The sequence below is a fragment of the Kryptolebias marmoratus genome, linkage group LG3 (genome assembly GCF_001649575.2).
Source record: "Kryptolebias marmoratus isolate JLee-2015 linkage group LG3, ASM164957v2, whole genome shotgun sequence".
NCBI classification, from domain to species: Eukaryota; Metazoa; Chordata; class Actinopteri; order Cyprinodontiformes; family Rivulidae; genus Kryptolebias; species Kryptolebias marmoratus.
In genome coordinates, this window is record NC_051432.1 from 11630977 (window position 1) to 11652202 (window position 21226).

At 39.1% G+C, this 21226-nt stretch overlaps 1 protein-coding gene across 2 annotated transcripts in view; it reads right to left on the reverse strand.

Moving 5' to 3' along the window:
- Nucleotides 1-21226, reverse strand: part of fbxo41 (F-box protein 41) — a 56298-nt gene that overhangs the window by 25366 nt on the left and 9706 nt on the right. For both annotated transcript variants that reach the window (XM_017407756.3, XM_017407746.3), the window contains exons 2-4: nt 13998-14788; nt 12842-13071; nt 445-652 (exon numbers count right to left, since the gene is read on the reverse strand). In XM_017407756.3, coding sequence (XP_017263245.1) covers nt 445-652; nt 12842-13071; nt 13998-14546 — 987 coding nt within the window. In that variant the 5' untranslated portion in view covers nt 14547-14788. The remainder of the gene's footprint in view (nt 1-444; nt 653-12841; nt 13072-13997; nt 14789-21226) is intronic.

Consider the following 21226-nt stretch of genomic DNA (forward strand, 5'->3'; position numbering starts at 1 on the left):
TTCAGACAAATTAACCCATGTAAGAGAAATAAATAATTCCAAGGGTAATATCACTAAAGAGAGCGTTCCTTTCTCAAAGTAACTGCCATGTGGGACAAATTATAAAAATGATACTCTGATGTCCCGTTCTCCTGAAGGCAGCATGGAGCTGCGTTGAAAAGAAACACCATCGATACAGCTGCAGTTTGAATATTTTAGGCCACAATATTTTTGCAAGTAGTTCAAAGTTTAAACTGATATTGTTGTGAATCTTTTGTATAAACTTTACCTTTAAGCAAACGCCCCCCAAAAGAATATCAACGCCCCCCTTTTGAAAATATTGCTGCCAGCGCACCCCGTCATCCTCTCAACGCCCCCCGTTGAGAAACGCTAATATACAATCACATCGTAATACAATCTAATACAATCACATCGTAATATTTTATGTTTAAAAAAAAAACGAACCTGACGTCCGGTTCCCTTTGATGCCTGCAGGCTGCAGCGTCCCAGGCTGCCGTTTGGCGTGGTGCCGCAGCTGCTGATGATCTGCAGCTGTTTCTCGGCACGATCGGCTCGGTCCAGAAGCTCCTCGATGAACTGCTGCAGCCGCACCTTAGCATTGGCTTCACGTGCCGCCGTCTCCTGAAGGAACTGGTCGATCTGGGAAACCTCCCTGCAGACACAGAAGTGAAAGGAAGCAGAATTAATGGGACATCCCTTTAGCTGGTTTGCAAATTAGATTTAAATGTCTGGGGGATAAACTGCAGACCTACAAAACCCAAAAAGTAAAAGATACATTTTGGCATGAATGAAGAATTGTTCTTTAAGTGATATAGACAATACAAAAATATGCCAATTTATAAAAACCAGCTAAAAGGACAAAAACTTTTACCTTTTTGACTCTGTTGTTTATTTGTGAATAAATCCTTTGTTTAAATAAAAAGCTACATCATCTGAATTATATATTCTCTACATTTACTGCTAAATCAATTTGTCCTCATAAAAGCACACAAAGACATCCTGTGTGTCCTATAAAAAGTATATATTTCTACTGTTAAAACAGTTCAGTTTGTAGATCTTAAGACAATAATTCAGCCATCTGAGAAAGTTAAACGAGCCAATAACAAGTTCAGGTCATTACTGAAGAAATGGCCTTAAAATGTAGGCCTGTGCAGTTAAATGGGGTTTTTTTGTTTATAAAATCAGTCAAGTCAGTCATTGGTTTGGATTGTTTCTTTCATGTCAAGCTAATGTCAAAAGAATCAGTGTAACAAACCATCTCATATCCAGGAATACACTTCTAGACGCCAGCAACACGCATCATAAAAGTCCCCTGAAATGAGGACATTCTGAGATAAAAATAGGTCCATTGTCTGGCACAGTTAACCTTTTCTTGTCTTCAGGCAAAAATGACAAAAGTTTGAATCTGAGATTAGTCAAGGTGGCTGACTGTAAAGCAAACACTAAAGTGACATGTCATCTGTAAATGAAAAAAAAAAACCCCATCAACAATCAGGAAATTAAGCCAAATTAAAATGTCCTATTTTGATGTTTTAGTCATGTGTATATATCCTTACAATCAATCCTGGTTTGAGATGAAAGTCATTTAAAATGAGACATTTATGACAGGGTGACTCATCTACAATAGGCAAATAAATGAGTGTAATGTTTCTTAAGGGGGCCAATAAGTGCTTTCAAAAAACAGCAAATATCAAAATATAACTGTGATGGTGTAACAGTCGTGATAATCTTTTCAAAAGCAAAAACAGGAACTTCTAAGAAGTTTACAAAGGAATAAAAAGTTGCAGTTCTTAACACAACAATGCAAGTCAATGCAAAGTCAACACTGCAGACATGAGATCTGTGATTCTTTAAAAATACCAACATTTAGGCTTTGATTACATCTGCAGACTCTTGTTTTTAGGACAGCTTGAAACAGTCTTTTCAAAAATATTTCCAGACAATTTATGAAACTCTTAGATGCATGGTTGGAATTGTTCCTAAACAATCCCAAACCAATCTTTTTGCAATTTTTACTTCAAACTGCATTTGGATATGTTGAGAAAGGCATTTAAAGCCATTAAAAAGTTAGCACATAGCAGACGACCTGAAAGCGTGACGCTGCAAGAAGTGGCATTTAACCACTAGCTCTAATCTTGTGGTGGTGTCTTCCTGAGGTGTTGTCGTCTTGTTAAGACATGTAGGGCGGAGGATCTGGGATTAAACTGTCAACTTTCTGATTGGCAGATGACTGCTCTGCCACCTGAGACACAGCTATCATTGATTCACCCCCCCAAACACACATTCTTCAGACTGCAGGGTATCTACTGAGGGATGATGCGTTCAATTAACACAACAGTGTGAGTAAAAAGACCTCATCTGTCTATTAGACAATATTTCTGTCATTCACGGCTCAATGTAGATGGTCTTTGCCAGACATCCAACTATTTTGTCATTATGGAGACATATAAAGGTCTGTGCCATAAGTCAACTACTGTAAGCCGTGTCTGCACAGCTGATACTGACACTCGGGGTAGACATTTGTCTGTAGGTTGAACTGATAATGAAGGAAGGTGGAGGTTTATTCCTGGCAGCAGTCAGATGTCAAAGTGGCCATGGGCAAGACACAAAACCCTTCACTGCCGCCAATGTGTGCCCCAGTGTGTGTGAATGTGATCTAAAGCACTGATTAGACTCCATAGATTGATTTATTGAGATTAGTTTTGTAGAGCTGTAGTAGAGTGCTGCATGAATGTGTGTGTGGATGGGTAAATGAGGGCACAGGTTGTGTTCGTAAAGAGCTTTGAGTGGCCTGGCTGGCTACAAAAGGCGCTGCGTAAGTCCAGTCCATTGACCATTTAAAACCAGAAAAATTAGACTTAAACACATTAAAAGTAGTATCTAAGTGGTCCGCGACTGTTTGGGGCTAGTTGGAAATGCAAAATTGCAAGAAAATACAGACTTTTTCAATAAAAATCACACTGAATCAAATGATTGCAGAAACTACTAGATTGTAGCACTGCATCATCCTGTTGTATGTTATGTGACTTATTAGAAAAAATACAATGTCACGTATCATTTACCTTGATGTAATAATTACAGCAGTTAGCTAATGTGTTGCACCAATAAACAAGGTGAGTCAGGAGTTTTGTTTTCATTATTCAGGTTAACACAAGGAGAAAACAGTGACTCAGTGCTGCCTTAGTTCAGCTTACAGTAGTTTATAGCAGAATCAGGAATTCTAAAAACAGACTTTGAGACATGTTTCACTGTAACCTAAATTAGGCCATTTGTGTTTTGGCATTTGCAAATGCATGCAGCACATCTTAATTAATTATTCAACTGTTTCAGAGGTTTTTCTTCACATGAAGCTGAACAGGATGGACCAATACATAAAAGTCTGTCCTTCTCATACAGCATGCTGACCGTAAACAGAGGAAAAACTTTGTCAAGATGAAAATCCTTTGAATGAAACAGATGTTAGAGAGCGGCCTAAAAAAAAAGAGAAAAATCTACACCAGATGAAGCCATGCAAAAATTAAAGTCCTAGCATGGACAAAAACATTGTCGGCCACCTTCGCCTTTTCACTACGTGTAAATTTGATAAGAATTGGAGGACTGTGGATGGTTAGAGGGAAAAACGGCACAAAGACTGTCAAAAAAAAAAAAACACTGCAGAGGCTAAAACATAAATCTGAAACCATGTGGAAGCAGAAAGAACAGGAGGTTTGGCAGAAGAGGGCAGAAAACAGGACGTGACTGCTTCCTTTTGTCAATTTTCATTTCAAGACACACACACACACAAACACAGAGACACATATGCCGTTCTCAGAGTGACTCATGTTTACCTCCCCAACAATGCCCTAACAGTGTTGTGTTGACACCATTTCTTAGGATGCAGAAAAGGCAGACCACCATCTTTTCTGACCAGTTCAAACAGTCTGACATGGTTTAATAAAAACAAAATTTCCCCACAACATTTATTTTGGACTTCATTTTCACTAGTTCATCTTTTATTTCTCTGAACATTTGCACAGACTCTGTAACACAACCAATTTCAGTGTTGTCAAAGTCACCTCGTGTGTATATGCGAATATATATATATATATATATATATATATATATATATATATTCGCATATCACATCAAATTTAGTCAGATCTCACCTTTTGTTGTCTCAACTTATCTTACCATACCTTATCTAAAAAAGTTTAGTAAAGCAAATGCATTAAGCTGTTACAAGAGCTGTTAACAAGGTGTGAAGGATTTTAAACATTACTGGCAATCATTAATCAGCCTCTTTTCACTTCTGCCCTAATCTCAGCCCATTATTTACTAAAACATCCCCTGTTAGAAACTGAGAACAAAGATAACCGAAGGAACTAAATGATGAAGAAACGGTTACTATGAGGGCGACCCGAACTGATACAATAGTCAAAGTCAAATTTATTTATATAGCACTTTTCAGCAACAGGGGAGTACAAAGTGCTGATATAATCTGATCCAATACTGACTGAGGCATTTAACACAGACTTAGAGGAGCTGCCACACTTTGTGATCACTCCCGATCTTTCTTGTTGACGTGCTGCAGTATGGCTGCAGTAAAATGCAAGTATCTGACTGAGATTTGGTCTCCAAACAGCAACAGGCCGTCAAACAACAGCGAGCGGTCGGTCACTAAACAGCAGCGGGTTGTTGGATCATAAGCTAATAGTAATGGTGACACTGAGCTTCAGAACAATGACTTTTTTCTGCTGACTGTCCACCATAAACTGAAGGTCTTTTAAAGAGGTGAGTGACAGAAACTCCCTTACTGTTTTATTAATACTGTTTATATTTCAAAAGGCCAAAAAAGGCATTGCAGAAGAAATGACTAAATTCTTTGCTCTGGATGACCGAACCATCGCTGTGGTGGAGAAAATGGGTTTTTGTTTCATTTTAAAGCCTTTGAAGCTGCAGCATGTCCTACCTTCCAAACACAACACACAATGGTTCCTGAGATGTATAAAAAGATTCACCATCACTTGGCCTTTTTTCCCCCTTTGTTAGCAATAAAAAAAATCTTCAGGAATAAAATACTTGTTTTCTATACTGCAATTCATTGCTTCTGAGGCACCAAGCACAAGGTGACATTATTTTTAATGACTTTAATCTACTTACAGTATGTATTCTGCAGGGTGGTGCTGTAGAAAAATGCACAAGGACAGCTGTTTAGGTGTGGTCTTGTTTTTACATCTGGATGAAACAGGGATGTTTCAGATGTGAAACATTGTGCTTCATAATATGTCACATTTGTATTGATCACAAACAAACCCATAGAGGAGGGCAGCATGAAGAGGTGCGGGGAAAGAGAGCAAACACACAAGAGAAAATGTGAGCTTGACAGAAATGAAAGAATGAGAAAAAGAAAACAATGAAGGGGACAGGCTGGAAATGTGCTACTTTGAAAAGTAATGTCTCCCGTTTCCAGTGAAATCACTAATCTAGTTCTCTGTGAACTGTAAAAATAAGCGTCTTCATGTAGGAGCACAAATGTTTTCAGTATCTAAACTAATCAAGAATAGTTTTTCATCAAAGAGGAAAAAAGTGGGCATAAACAGACTTGTAAGGGACTTAATGAGAGCTCCAACAGCGATGTGATGATATGTGGAGCATTTCAAATGTAAAAAGGAAACAGATTCATTCTGCAAGAAAAAGGCCCCAGTAAATTCAGCTGACAGAATTTTTTAAAACAGAGAACAAATATTTGCTTAATAACTGTTTGCAAATCAGACTTAAAAAATAAAATTATGTTGTGGAACAACTGTTTGCAATACAATATCAGATAACATTAATAAATAAATTAATTAAAAGTAAATCAATAAATAAAATAAACTCCCATCTTGCCCTATTTGTTCCTCATGGGTGGTTCGACTTCACTTCCAGCTCGGGTCCTCTACCAGAGACCTGGGAGCTTGAGGGTTCTGCTCAGTATCTTACTATTGCTCCACAACTTCTATCTCCTCTTTCAGCCCTTCACATTTCTCCAGTTTTTCGTGCTCCTTATCCAGATGTTACAGTCGCTAACGCCACTGCTTTCTTATGTATCTTGTCGACCACCAAGAGCTGTAGATTACAACCGCAAGTCCGAAAAGGTGGGAGGTTGAGTAAAACATGAATAAAAACAGAATGCAACAATTTGCAAATCTCACAAACTCTAATTTTATTCACAATGGAACATAGTAAACATATCAAATGCTCAAACTAAGAGACTTTTTTTTTCTTTTGCATATCACAAATGCCGTGTCATCTATACTTAAACAGTTAAAGACCACCCAACCTGTTTTCATTGCACAATTTAAAAGTCGGCCTCTCTGATGGTATAGGGCTGCATTAGTGCCTACGACATGGGCAGCTTACACATCTGAAAAACATCTGCCTATTTTAGATTTTAGAAAGTGCTACAATAAAGTTAAATAAGAAAAATATGCACATGACTTAAACAGAAAAAGCTAAATAGAAAAAGAAAAATCTGAATACATGTTCGACCTCAGCATCTCCTGTTCACCGAGCAGTTTGCTGACATGACATGTATTTCTCTGCGGTTTGGGTGAATAGTTTTTACCGAGATCCACAACAACAGTCACACAATTGTTTATTCTTTAAGAAAAAGCAAAACTACTGAGAGTTTTCACTTGTCCAACTAGTCTTCTCTCAGACTGCAGATCACAGTTCCAGCTCTGATTTCCTTTCGTGCCTCGCTCCTCTCTCTCTCAGACCCTGCTGTTAATAGGACGACTCTCATTCTTGTCCAGATGAATTCACTTCGCAGTTAAGATTGCTGCTCATTGAAACACAGACTTGTTTTCTGACAGTTGGATGGTGACCCCCCCCCACAAAAAAAATCCCTTAGTTTTCTGTGGTGCATTTATGTCCTCCAGACTTGTCCTGCTGCACACGGTACATCTAACTTCACCACAGCTGCTTATAGGAATACATCAAGGGTGGAGGTCTGCTGCAGCAACTGTGTGTGTTCTGAATATGATATCAAAAACCTGACAGCTCTCTGGCGTCTTGTGGAGAACTGCCCACAATATTTTCACCTGAAACAAAAAACTGCAACAGCTACGGCACTGCATAGTCGAAATAATTACCTTAAAGTACCTTTTAGGACACAGGCTTAATGAAAATGCAGCACTTTAGGATTTGCAAAAACTAGGTCAACTGATCAATGCTATTTATGTGTAAAGGTTATGAACAATAAATATCTGTTGTAGATAGTAGATAGTTGTACACAGTCATTTTCTGTAAGTTTCATAAAAACGTGTTCAGTTTTTTTACTAACAGACACACAGGCAAGCAAAAACATTAACGCCCGCTGCCTTCTTTTTGTTGGCAGATGATAACAACTGTGTAATTCAAACCTGACGGCAATGCTGCAGTTTATAAAATGGCATTTCAACGAACCACAATGCTGCCATGTCTCACTTCAACCAGCCATTAGCTCCTCGGTCTGATCAGATTTCAACATAATGTCGCCAAACTGAGTTGGTTCTAAAGCATTAAAACATTAAATGTTCATCACCTGTCACGGAAACTCACTTCTAAAGATCTGAACTGTCCCTTTAAACCTCCAAACAGAAATCCATTGTCATTGAACTCAGTCCAAAGTGATGACTCAAGCACTAGATATTTATTTAATCGACTAAACATTTCCTAAAAGTACAGTTTGGCCAATGACCTCAACAAAATACGAGTCAGTTTCTTTGAATTCAAGATGACCTCGTCATATCTCCTTTATGCTCTGGTTAAAGCTGTAGTTTTATATTTAAAATGTAACAATAAATATTACTGACAACTCATTTTCCAATAACACTCAAAATATGCTGTATGAATAACATTAATGAGACCATATTGTGTATGTAATCAAGCCGTCATTCTCACTGGAAAGATTTCAATATCACATTTAAAATATCTCACTGACAGAAAACAATGCGGCTATTTATTGTAATGCGAGCAAATCTGTAAAGGCTAAAACGAAGAAAAACACCATTCCGCCATGTTTTATCTCTCCTCAGACTGCAGTTTCTGACGATTCCAGCTGCTCTCAGCTGCTGTTAAAACATTTATCAGCCAGTCTTGAACAACTCTTCTTAATTTATATTCAACCCAATGATGCATTTCATTTTGTACTTTCAGCGTTGCTGTGAGTCTGATCTGAGATGTCTGAGAAGTCTGGGCTGAAATGAACAATGACTCCTGAGACGCAGCGTGCGCTCTCCATTATTACTTACAGAGGTTTTAAGCGCAGGATAAATTATCGGGTCAGTGTCATAGTTTTATTCGTGGCACTGCTAGAAGTAGAAGAAGAAAAAAAGGCAGCTCGTAGGAGTTACTTCAGGTTGCATAGTTACCCACAGGAAGGTGGCAACTGACACCTCTGATGTGAATCACCATGTAGAACTCCTTGTTAGAGTTTTACAGAGCCTTAATAGTCACTGGTATCTTTGCGAACTTGTAAAAAAAAAAAAGGCTTTGAAATGAGAGCGGAGATTGTTATGTCGAGCTATTCAAAGCCAATAAGTTGCAGTGTTTCTGCTTAGTCATCGAGTCGGCTGAAAACTCACCAACTGCGATGCTCTTTTTCCACCCCAGACCTCTGATGTACTTTAGAGAGAATGAGCTCCCTGTTCGACTGCCAGCTTTCCCTCTGGGAGACACAAGAGGTGTGTGTGTGTGTGTGTGTGTGTCTGCTCAGGCAGGATTTTAGAGCCGTCCTGGTCCAATGCTGCCAGGATACCAGACCACAGCGGCTTTAACCGTTTCAAAAGGGATGTGGGGCGAAGTCAAATAAAATCACATTTGTATTTCACTCAGTCAACCCAAAGGCGTCTCTGTTAAAACGTCACAAGAGCTGACATGTCCACAAAACGAGCCTTTAAAATCACTGCAGTGTTTCCCTCAAATCTGATGCTGTTGCTGCTTTATTGTTTTACTTTTTAATCAGAAAAGCACGGTCTTTACCAAAAGCTGAAGGCGGATGATAATGTTTTAGCCACTGTCCGTGTGACACTAACCACCGAACAGAATCCAATGAAACTTTCAGGACATAATCATTAGACGTACATCTACTACTGATTACCTTTTGGAGTAAACCTGATTCAAGATGGCTGTGGTAGTAAATTGCTCAGAGTCAACTCATGTCTGTCTGCTAGCAAAGTATCTCATAAACCACAAGATGTATTTTAATGAAACTCGCAGAAAGTAATCATCGGATGTTCCTCCACAATGGATTAACTTTTGGAGTTAACGTCACTTAAGATGGCCACCACAGCCAACTGACACTCAAGGACAAATAAATAGCTATAATTCAATCAATTTTACAGATACGGAGTTAAAATTTGGTGTGGGTGCAGCTGAGAGTCAGTCCCATTAGTTCACGCATGAAGTTATTTTCAAGGTTTGACCAAAATGGCTAAAACGATGTCATTTTTCAACATAAGATGAGGCGACATCCATGCCTTTAAGAAGTGCTAGGCCTTTAATTTTGTTTTATTTAGGCTGTGATTAGGGTTTATCTCAGAAGTCTTGTTAAGCGAAAAAGGAACAAAAAAATGCTGCATTTGTCACGACACTAGAGAACAGCAAATATAAAGATTTTTTTAATGTTAGGTGAATATGTTGACTTTCGCCTTCAAGCAGCAGGTGGCCTGTACTTGTACATAAGAAATAGGTCAATTTTAATCATGAATGAATGCAGCATGACTTGTAAATCTTGAAGTTAATTTTAATAACAGTAGCACTTTTGTTATGTTTATATATGTTTTGATTCTTATTACTGGATGCTGAAAATCCTAACGGAGCTAATAAACTGAAGGCATCACCTCTGCTCAAGGAAACCGTGACAGGCCTCATTTACTGTTGACAATTTAACGGTTAATGCATTTGTTACACATAATGAAAGCCTGCTATTTACTGTTAAGAGACATTAAAATGTTATGTTTTATTATTTTATTCTCTGTTTACCATCCACATGCCAAGCAATGACGCTGTAAGTCATTAAACAGTTTGCACACACACTCAGATACATATAAACAGAAAAAAACACAACCTAAACAGTTCACGTTGCCCAGCACCTTTCAGGCCATAGTTTAAAATAAAGATTTAGTGCAATCTGTTAGCTCTCAGAGTATATATTGGATACAACTCTCAGCTACCACCACACCAAATTTTAGCTCAGTATTGGTAAAATTGACAATAAAAAAAGAAACTTACTCCTTAATATTTTCTTAAATTCTGTATTGATATTCCAAAAAATAAAATAATATTCTTCCAGTAATAACTAAAAAAATAAACAATAAAACCACCCAGTTTAGTTAATTCCTTCTCATATTATTGTTGTTTTTGTGCCTCACGATCCCCTGATCCAAACAGTTGCTATGAATAAATGAAAAACTGGATGAGTCTATGATATTTAATTATGGTACTTTTTTTAAAACAAGCCTTTCAGACAGGCAAAAAAAAAAAAAAAAGTAAACAAATATCTTTAACAAAAGCCTGTCTTGAATTTCTTTTTTTTTTTTTTTTTCACATTGCTTTCAGCTTCTCAAACTAAAAATAACAGCAGTGTTTGGAGCACGTGATAAATCATCCCTGGATTAATTTCAGTAAAAGCTCCGAGTGCCTTCCAGGACTCACTTTTTGTGCCACCGGAGAGATCCAAATAATGTTCAACTTGCTTCCTAACGCTGTGATTTATGTCCAAGTCTATTTCAGGTACAGCAGTCGTACTGGTTGATGAAGCGGCGTGGCAGCTTTATGGAGGGACTGGCAGGACGCAGAGAGATGAGCTATCTGCGACCTGCTCAACTGCAACCATCTATTCTGCTCAAACAGCTCAACGGCCCTGAAGGACACTGGAAGAGATACAACAAGGGGGGAGGGGGGGGGGGTATCACACCTTCAGCAGACTTGGAGAGAGTGGGTGTAAGTGGAGCTATTGATCATATTTGTGCAAAAAAACCAAACTGTTTTGACATAGCTGATGCTAGATTTGGGAGAGGATTATGATTGACAGCTGATGGAACCAGCCGGGGTTTGTGCCATTTTATCTCAGCAGCTCTGAGATCAGGGTTTCAGTCAGCCGTGCCTGAGGTGGGTTGGAGGAAGGAGCTTTGGCTGACAGAGAACAGACATGAGCTCAGTGCAGAGCAGAGAGACTCAGTGGGATCGTTAACCTCGAATGAGGGGAAAGAGACAGGAGGAGGTAGCAAGTCAATACAATTTTCCCACAAGTCATCATTGTGTCATTAACTGGATTCACTCCCTCTGATGAGAGAAGTGGGGGTCCTCCTGCAAACAATTCCATGATAACAAGCATTTATTTATTGAGATCAATCCTTTTATCCACTTAACTTTCAGTCCAGGCTCAGTTCGATGGATCGGTGAAGTCACTGTCCTGAAGTCCCTCCTGTTTACAGTTTTAAAGTGCCATGAATACAGTTTACAAAGGGACAGTCTGGTTGTTTTTGAAGTGACGTTCTGTCAAATAGTCATCAACAGTTTGAACCTTATCGGCCGTGACATCAGCATAGACAGTTATATGCCAACGGTGCTGAGGCTGCAAATGCATCAGTCTGGTAGGAGTTGAGCAAACTTTGGGACCGACTAGACGTGCTGATCAGACGGACTGATACATCCGCAACAACATCGGGAAAGAGCGGTTTACCTCTGCGCCGCATACATTTGCTCTGCGACTGATGTCACACTGCACCATTTTACCAGAATATTTCTGACACTGCTTGATATTCGTCGTTGTAGGTCATCTTTGGTGGGGAGAGCCCTAAATCATCTGTCAGTGATCCTGTCAAACCAAGTGACCACAGACAACCAATTCAAGCTCAAGACTAAAGATTTACTTTTTTTTTTTTGAAATGTAATTTTTTTTAAAGTTTAAACATTTATTATGCAATTACACATTTAATATCATTATTATTATTATTAAGCGATATGTAATCATTTTTAGGCAGCGGTAGTAATAGTATTTGAATTTCTGTTTTAAATAAAAGCAACTAAACCATGTTTTGACTTTCTTTGTTTTAATATCGTGAAACTGTGGTGAACCTTACTATCAGAATCTCATACTGGCCCACGTCTTCACTGTTAGCGAGTACTTAGATACCTCAGAAAGTTTTCCTAATTATTGTTATTTACCTAGTTCAACTTTAATTGCTTTCTCACTCGTCAAATCTTCACCTATAAAAACACCTAACGCACTTTAACTTACTGAGAAGCCGTCTTTGAGAAGTATGTTTTAAAAAGTACACTTAATAAACTGTCTTTTTTATATAAAGAGCACATTTTAAGTCTGGTAATTGAACAAAAAAGAAGGTTCATGCTCATACGGTCTGTGTTGTAGCTCCAAGAAATAGGCTGTGTCGTTAGTAAATTACAGGCTCTTGATGATTAACAGGTCGGCTTTTTTGTGTCTCTGCACTAATTTGTGTTGCTCTGCTTTAGTCATTATTTGAAAAGAGCTGGTTGCAGCTGTGTTTGTAGCTAAACACTGTATTAGGACCAACAGAACTGGAAACTGACGTGAGCAGTAATTATAATTTACAAGCAGACGCTAATTTGCAAAAGACAATGATTTCTTTTGTTTTTATGTGACATAAAAAATTGACATTTTAGCTCAGTAAATTACCGCAACATGCATATAATAAAAAACAGTAAAATGACTGTTTAGAAAAAAATACTAAAGACAATAACAGTCACAAGAACAAAAGTACATATATCATTTGTTTAATGTCTGCTACAAACCTGATTTTGCTATAAGGTTGAGTTTCTTGCATCGTTTTCAGTAAAACTACTTCATTTTACTCACTGTTGTTTGTGGTTCAGCTCTGCCTCCTTGTTCACCAGGTCCTGCTTGAGGTTAGCTAGCATTTCCACAGAGACGTCCACCTGCCGAGACAGCTCTGAGGCCTTGTCCTCCAGGTCTTGTTTCTCCTGGCTCAGCCGCTCGCTCTCCTGCTTGGCCCGCTCCAGCTCGGAGCTCTTCCTCTCCAGCTCTGCCTGGAGACGGCCTACACGGGCCGCTATTTTCTGCTCCACCTACGAGACAAGAAGGAGGACGATTGGAGCTGCCCGATGTCCGGCGCTGATCAATACACCGTATGAAACACTGTGGATTCCAGGCAAGGTCAGAAACTAAAGCAAAGTAATTATCACGTTAGGAAACAAAGTTCTGTTAGCCAGTGCCTCTACATATGATAGCTTTAAATAATTCAGTTCACTAAAGTAAATGTGCTTTTTTCTGCTTAGCATTGGTTAAAGGAATGCCAAAGTTTTAAACAACTCGTGACCTTAATCCACAAAAACATTACACTTGTCTGGTGACTATACAGGGTGGTAGTTATGAAATCTCAGGTTCTTTATTCCTATATACTCTCCACCAGTGGTCTCCAATCCTTGTCCTGGAGGGCCACTATTCTGCATGTTTTACTTGTTTCTCTGCTCCAACACACCTGATTTGAATCAATGGGTGATTAACAGGCTTCTGCAGAACATGAAGAGGTGATTTAACTACTGAATCAGGTGTGTTGGAGCAGGGAAACAAGTAAAACATGCAGGATGGTGGCACTGAGGACCAGGATTGGAGACCCCTGCTCTACACTCTCTTTGATCAGGAAAGACCTGATAACAGGCTAACCTCCTATCAGGCTACATCTTAGCTGTTATTTGTGGGACTGGATTTCCAGTCTCACATTCAGCATGTGGCTTTGATGAGCTCAGTCACTTTCTCTCTGTTGCTGAGTTCAAGCTTCTCAAAAGCAGAAAAGCGTCAAGAAGAGTGCTTAGCGTCTAACCTAAAGACAACAAGGGGATAAGTGTTTCCCTTGATTGCACCGGCACTGTACAATTACCCCTCCCTAGAAATCAAACTTGCACTGAGACCAAGTCTGCAGCAGCCAGAGTCAGACTTCTAAATACGTCCGGCTGATAAAGTTGGTTCTTATAACAACAGTGAGCCTACCTACCTCCTCTGACAGTTTCTCCAGCCTCTCATCCAGCTCCAGCCGTTCGAACGCCCGCGCCTTCAGCCTGGCCAGGCCTTCCTCATAAGCTGCCTCTACAGCACTGGCTGCCACATTCGCTGCCACGGCAACAGCTGTGCTGGGGTTTCCATGGGGACCTGGATCTGTGGATGTCATTGCTTTCTTCATGAAAAGCTCCCCCAGTGGGAACTCCACATTTGGAATATACCTGGCTGCTGAGTTGGAGTTCGGCGGGGTCAAACTCAGGTCGTCCGCACAAGGAAGCTCTCGGCAAGGAAAGCGCCGCTCGTTTAAAGCTGAGGGCCGGAGTGGCTCAAAAGGGTCGTTGTTGTTGGCCGGGGTGAGGAGGGCCCCCTCAGCCACTAGGGGCAGCAGAGCAGCGGCGTCACATACACTGTTGGATTTGGAGAGAACGTAGAGGGTCTCGTATGTGTGGTTGTATTCCAGATGGGCCCGTAGGGACGACAGGCTTCGGAAGCGCTTGTGCTCCCCGCAGCGAGGACAGCGGTATGGCAGGTCCAGAGAGGCCATTCCGTGCAGTAACTGCCGTAGGAGAGGGGGCGCTCACGCAGCACGACGGCAACGCCGGTATGAGGGCACAGGGGTCAGACACCTTTCAGATCCTGTCATGGTTGAAACAGGGCGGCTGGTGGAGTTCAGCTAGAGGAGGAGGAGGAGGAGGAGGGAGGAGTCCGGTCGGTCACATGACTGCAGTGTGGCAACATTCAACTGGTCTATGTCCTTCATCTGCCATGGCTGCTTTTCCTGAGGTCCTGAACCAAGAAAGAGAAAACAACAGTCAAAGAGTTTCCTTCTCGAGTTACAGTATGTTGATATCACTTACCAGAGGAAGACTGATTAATGGTTAGCCAAAACGTTACGCTAATTTTTTCTAAATCATCAGAATTTGACACAACTTCGCGTGGTAAGCTAATTGAAAGGCAGGTACTTCTGTGGGCAGAACAGTGTTTTTGTCTTTCACCATAAGTTGCGTACATGTTTTCAGCCGGAGGAGGAGAAAAACAGCTGGTCATTGCTGCCACTGCTAAAGGTAAGATCTGGGCTGTGACTGCTGGCGACGAGATGGTGAATGGCATTTACAAGGGAATCTCCAGAATGTCGTGAAGTTTCTCACCTTTCTTCATTTCAAAAGTGTACTTCAGTAGATTAAATCATAAACAGGGTTAGTAAATCAGAAAGTGAGACTAAGTGGGTACAATGTGGGCAAGGGTGGCCAACAAATAGGGTACACAGTCTAGGATTAGTTTTTCAAGCTGTAAACACAAAGAGTGGCTGTGATTTTCTAAAACCGGCCACAGAAAACATGACTGCATGGCTCACTGGTCACAAAAACTCCAAATTGCTTATTTCCCTGCAGTTTTCACACAATTCTGAATTGACATCTACTCTCCAATGGTCACAGCCCAGGGAGATGCTTCCCTTTTGAGCCACAATCGAACATGATCGTCCTATGACAAAGATGCAAGAACAGCCATTCCAACACTGTAAAATGGAACCAAAAGCAAAGAGGTGAAACAATGAAGAAAGCAGGTAAGATAACTCTAACATGTAACGAATGGGCATCCATTGCCACAGAATCTTGTCACTGTACTCAGCATTTTGATGTCTTTTCTGTTCGTTCAGATCCTAAAATCTTGTTTAAATGGAAACTATTTAAATATTTTTCTATTTTAGGTCTGAGAGATTCTTTGCGCAGGATTTTGCTTGAAGTGTGATTACAGATGCATAAATAATTGTTTTATAATTGACTCAAATTCCATCAAATTCCCCTACTTGACGCTATGAACTTCTTTCAGTGGTTAGGAGTGCAACATCAGCAGGCCCTGAAGGAACTTCAGCAGATTATTTAAATTTTTACAAAGAATAGTGTATTTAATAGGAAATGCGTTTAAACCTTATATTTTTAAAGTCTTGCATATTTAATTGCTTTGTAAAAAAAAAACATTTTTAGAAATAAAATATGGATATTTTTGTGCTTAGAACTGCATTCAAAGCAGGTCTTTATTCATCTGTAACACTGGTGTGTACTGATCCACATTGTGCCCCAAGGCTAAATCAGTAAATCGCAACCAATTACTGTTTTTTGTGCATTTCTCAAAATCTAATTTATTATAATTTATTAAACTAGTACACTTATGGGCCAAAACCAAAAAAATAGTCCTCAGAAATCATCCATCGGTTACCCCTAATTTGTAAAGATGGGTGTCAACCAATGAAAACCCCCAATCAGTGAACTTGTACCATCTACTGTCTTTTTCTTTTGGCTGTTCCCTTTTCAGGGGTCACCACAGCAATTCCTCCTCCTCCATCTAACTCTGTCTGACTCTGTCTGACTCTGTCTGACTGTCTTCTGTGTCCTCTGTCCTCACTCCAACTACCTCCCTGTCCTCTCTAACTGCATCCATATCTCCTCTTTGTCTTTTTCCTGGCTTTTCTACCGTCTACTTTAAGTTCTATAACTACATTTCACTAAAGAAGGATGCCTTAATCACGTAAAATAAATTTCGAGGTAGAAGATAAAGCACCTGCAAAGCTAAAAAGACCCATTGAATATTGGTTTGGTGCATTTTTCTTCTAAGATAAGCAACTTTCCCTGCAACACAATTCTGGTGCTTTTTAAATAAAAATTCAGAGAAACAAAAGTAAGGTTAAAAAGCAAACGTCTGCATATCTGGGTGTCCTGAGACACTCAGAGTAAGAATTTGGAAATCAGGAGTTGGATCCATTAGTGAGAGTACTTGCTTGTGCCGTCATTTTCCCGGTCTTAAGCCAACAAGGTCAGACAGAAAAATGTTAAATCCTTTTCAAAGGGATCTAGTAACCCACATTAGGGGGAAAACACTGTCTGCCAGCTCAGTTACCGCCTCCTGAAGCAGTGCTTGCTTCTGCACTTTCTTGTAGGGCGTAAACACTGCAACACATTTTAAATAACACACACACAGTTTAAATGCATGCCAAAGTTCAACTAGCAAAGCATGCATTTCTGTCACATTTCGAAGTAAAAACCCACCTTTGCATTCACACAACTGCAGTTTATCAAGATATTTTGCTATGTTTAACATTCAAACTGCAGAGCAGCGTATATCCTGCCAGATCATTTCATTTCTGATTTATCCAACTTTCACAGCTCAAGAACCTCTTACAAAATAAGAATGCAGCATCTATTGATTCTCCTCCATGTCGTTTCCTAACTGAAGTGCAATCTTCTGATCAGACACCAGCACAGTGACAGTAAAACCTGAGGCGTTTTTTATGACAAGATAATGAAATTTCAACATAAAAGTAAAATATCAAACAATCAGGATATCTTTGAGGCAAAATTACAAAGTGAAAACACACTGAGATCATGAAATGCAAACCAAAGCTCAAAATATTGGCCTCACTTTCTACATAAAGTACAATTTATATTCTATTATTTAATTTAAGAGCTATAATAGGCCAAGAAAGAACCGACCAAGAGAGCTACACTGACAAGAAATACAGAGTAAGAGTACAAAAACATTCAGTTAGGTGATTTTAAACTGCATTTTTAAAATTAAATGTTATGATATCGTTCTGCTTTCTTTAGGGAGATAAGTACCAAACAAATAATTATCACCTCAACAGTTTAAACATTGACCCCCTTCCTTGTTTAATGAAGTCATTTGGAAGTTTGGCAGACAATTTTAAATATAAGTCATAGGTGTGTCATTTATGCACACAGATCACAGATTGTGAGCAGGACTAAAGTTAACTAACAGATCGTTTCCTCCTCTGGCTGGATTTGGGCTCAGCTGGGCTCAGTCCTCATGATACCATCTGGAACAGTGGTTCCCAAACCTTTCAGCTTTCAACCCACAGAAAAAACTCAAAGTGACTCATGACCCTGACTAATGTTAATGAAGTGTGCAAACATTGCTAATAAGCCACTTAACAAAGAGCCTCATCAACTGTTACAACATTTTAATCCATTTATGGCTGATGTCTCTGCAAAGTCTAAGGCTAAAAATGTCATTGGCATTTTTAAAGTTAACCACTTGGTGTTTCAGAGCCTAACCTCAACTTCAGGAGCTTTGTCCTAAAAGCTACTTTAGCCTATATGTGCTAAAATCTTGTCTATATTCCTCTTTGGATTAAAAAGTCTCCTCAATCGATGGAAAAATGTCAAGAATACTGAAAAATTAAACAGTCCATCTTGAAAGGATACTGCTTTAGAGGAAAATGAAGAAGAAGCAGACTGAGCAAAATGTTATTGTAGATTATGTGACAGAAAAATGCCAAAACAACACAAATATCTCTTTAGATCTGAAAAAAAAAATACTCTACTCTTACACAAATAATAAGAATTGCTTAAATATAAAGGGACTGTCAGCCATTTGCAAATAGAAAATAAAAAAATACTTGTAAGACCTATCAAATACCACATGCAGCCTAGATTAAAATAAAAATTAATAAAAGTAATAGCACCTTAGCAGGTGATGGTACGAATACAATGACTACCAATTTCCAGAACTTTGACTCTTATACATTCCTGTTTCTGCCAATAAATAAATAAATAAAAAGTTTGCCCAATAAATCTGCATTTCTTTTCGTGTGTCATTTGGACTCTTAGAAAAGGCAAATCAAGATGGGAGCTTGGATCAGATCAGGCTGCTAAGGTTTTCTGTCTCTGAGTGTCCTACAGCAGCTGCTAATGAGCGAAGCAGCAGCGACTCAGCGTGTAATGACAAATCCCAGATGCAGGCCATTCTTCAGACTGGGCACATACTCTGGAAATCCCCGGAAATCACAGAGGCTGTTATTAGAAGTCTGCTGAAGCTGGATCAGAGAGTACATTGGCACGTCAAGCTTACTTATTAAACAAGCGGGACTTACAGGCGCAATCACTAAACTGCTGACAGAAAGCAATCCCGTCAGGAAATGAGGGAAAAGACACATTCTTCAGTTCCTGACTATGTATTTATCATTTACTTTCTCTTGTCCATAACATTCTGGGGGTTTTTTTGCTTTGAGTGCCACATTGTTGAAACCAAATAACTAAAAACCCCAACAATCCTTGAAGGAATGCATATCACCCGCTGCCTTTCATGCTGGAGTTTAACACTTGAATCATCCTCTGTTGAGAGATGACAGCTACAGCCAGTTTGATCAAACTTTGTAAAAAACATTATGCAAGATCTAACAAGACCTCATACGATCTGACGTAAATGACTCTCAGCTACTACCACACCTAATTTTAGCTCAATATCTGTAAAAACGACTCAGTTCTAGACATGTTTGTGTTTGCCAAGACCAATTAGCTGTGGCGGCCATCTTTAATTGGGTTAACTCCAAAAGTTAATCACTTGTAGAGAGGTGCAGGCAATGATTTTCTTTCCAAGAGTTTCATTAAGATTCGTCTACTTATTTATGAGATGTTTTGCTGACAGAAAGACAAATGAATACACACACTGCTTCAGATCAACAAACCCAGTCAAAATATTATCGCTCACCTTTTGCCTTATGGCGGCGGGCAACAACCAGTCTCTGAGCCCTAATAACTAAAAATAAATAAATAAAAATTTATTGAAACAAGATGATCACTGAAGGAAAATATATGTAATAAAAAAAGAAAACAAAAACGTATACGTCAGACAATAACAATTACAAGTCTAATGTGATCTTTGATAATTCTTACAATGGTTTTAAATCCGTCAACTTCTTTTCTGCCCTTTCGGTCTTTTTAAATTACCAAATCGTGGGGTGATATTAAATTCCTCTTACTCCTGCATTGATCTGATGAAGGTTTGTTGCAGCACTACTGTTAGATGCAAACAAACACAGAATGACTCTATGACAACAATCCTCAAAACAGGCACCGGGTGCCATGACAAGTGCCAAAGGATGATAAATCAAGGAGAACACTACAGTATACTTGATACGCTTGCACAGTGTCAAGAAAATACTCCATTATTTAGTAATATTATCCCATTAAGCAATATTTTTAATTTCTATAATTTACCATTATAAATATCCCTCCAATTTATTGTATATTTTCTTTTTTGGTTTCATCTTCTAACCAAAGGAAAGCATCACAGCCCGGTTATGCATTGCTACTCAACTTTTTTTTGTTAAATTGCTTTCAGTGGTTTCCAATCGTTCTATTAAACCGGACAGTAAAATATGTCAAGATATGATGATTTACAGGAAACATTTGTTCTCTGCAGCAAGGTCAGGATGGCATCAGTATTAAATCCTGACTCTTTATCTGTAACTATGTACATCAGGGCGTTGACACGGAAGATGGCCTTCCAAATCCATTTTTACTGCAAAAGGTTTCCGAACATAAAAGGTAGGGGTCACGGGTGACCAGCTTCAAACTGAGAGAAAAGATGAAAATATGGCACGGTGATTAGAAACAACGAGGTATGACAAGCCCACAGGAACAGACCAGACACAGAAAGTGAATGTTTTTTAGGCAGAGAGCTGCAATTTATTCTACAGCGGGGTTTAACAGAAACTTTAGCTGCAATAAATTAAAGGTCTAACATTCCCCTAAAGGAATTTATTTCACCTGCCTCCTTTTATGCCAGAGGTTTAAACTAAAATCATCTTATATTAAAAAGTTATCGCTGTTTTGATCACGCCTTGTAAATGACGTTGTAAATCTCACGCAAACAACTGTTAGCATTTAGAGTATATGTTGAGGATGATGCTCAGCTACCACCACGTAATACTTTAACTCAATATCTGAAAATCTGACTGAATTATAACCATTTTCCTATAGGCTAAGGTTGACTAGCTGTGGTAGCCATCTTGAATAGGGTTGACTCCAAAAGCTAATCAGTTATAGATGTGCAACCAAATGGTTACTTTCTGAGACTTTCACTTAAATTTGTCCAGTGGTTCATGAGATATTTTGCCAAAAAATAAAATTAAAATAAACTTTGAGCTTAGCTTACCAAGAAGTAACAGTGACAAATGGTCAGAACAGCTTTAGCAATAGTTCTTTTCAACTATTCCATAATCTAAATTCAGATTTGTTTCAACAACTCTGTCTGAAATTTTGGATCCACTCAAATGTAGGTCTCCGTTGTGTGCATGTAATGTAACACATCTGAGTGCAAACGACTATATGAAGATACACTGAATGTAAATTTCCTGGACAATAACTTCACATTTTGTCACATCTGACCTGTAGGGATTTAACAGCAGAGGCAAGCATTGTGTTT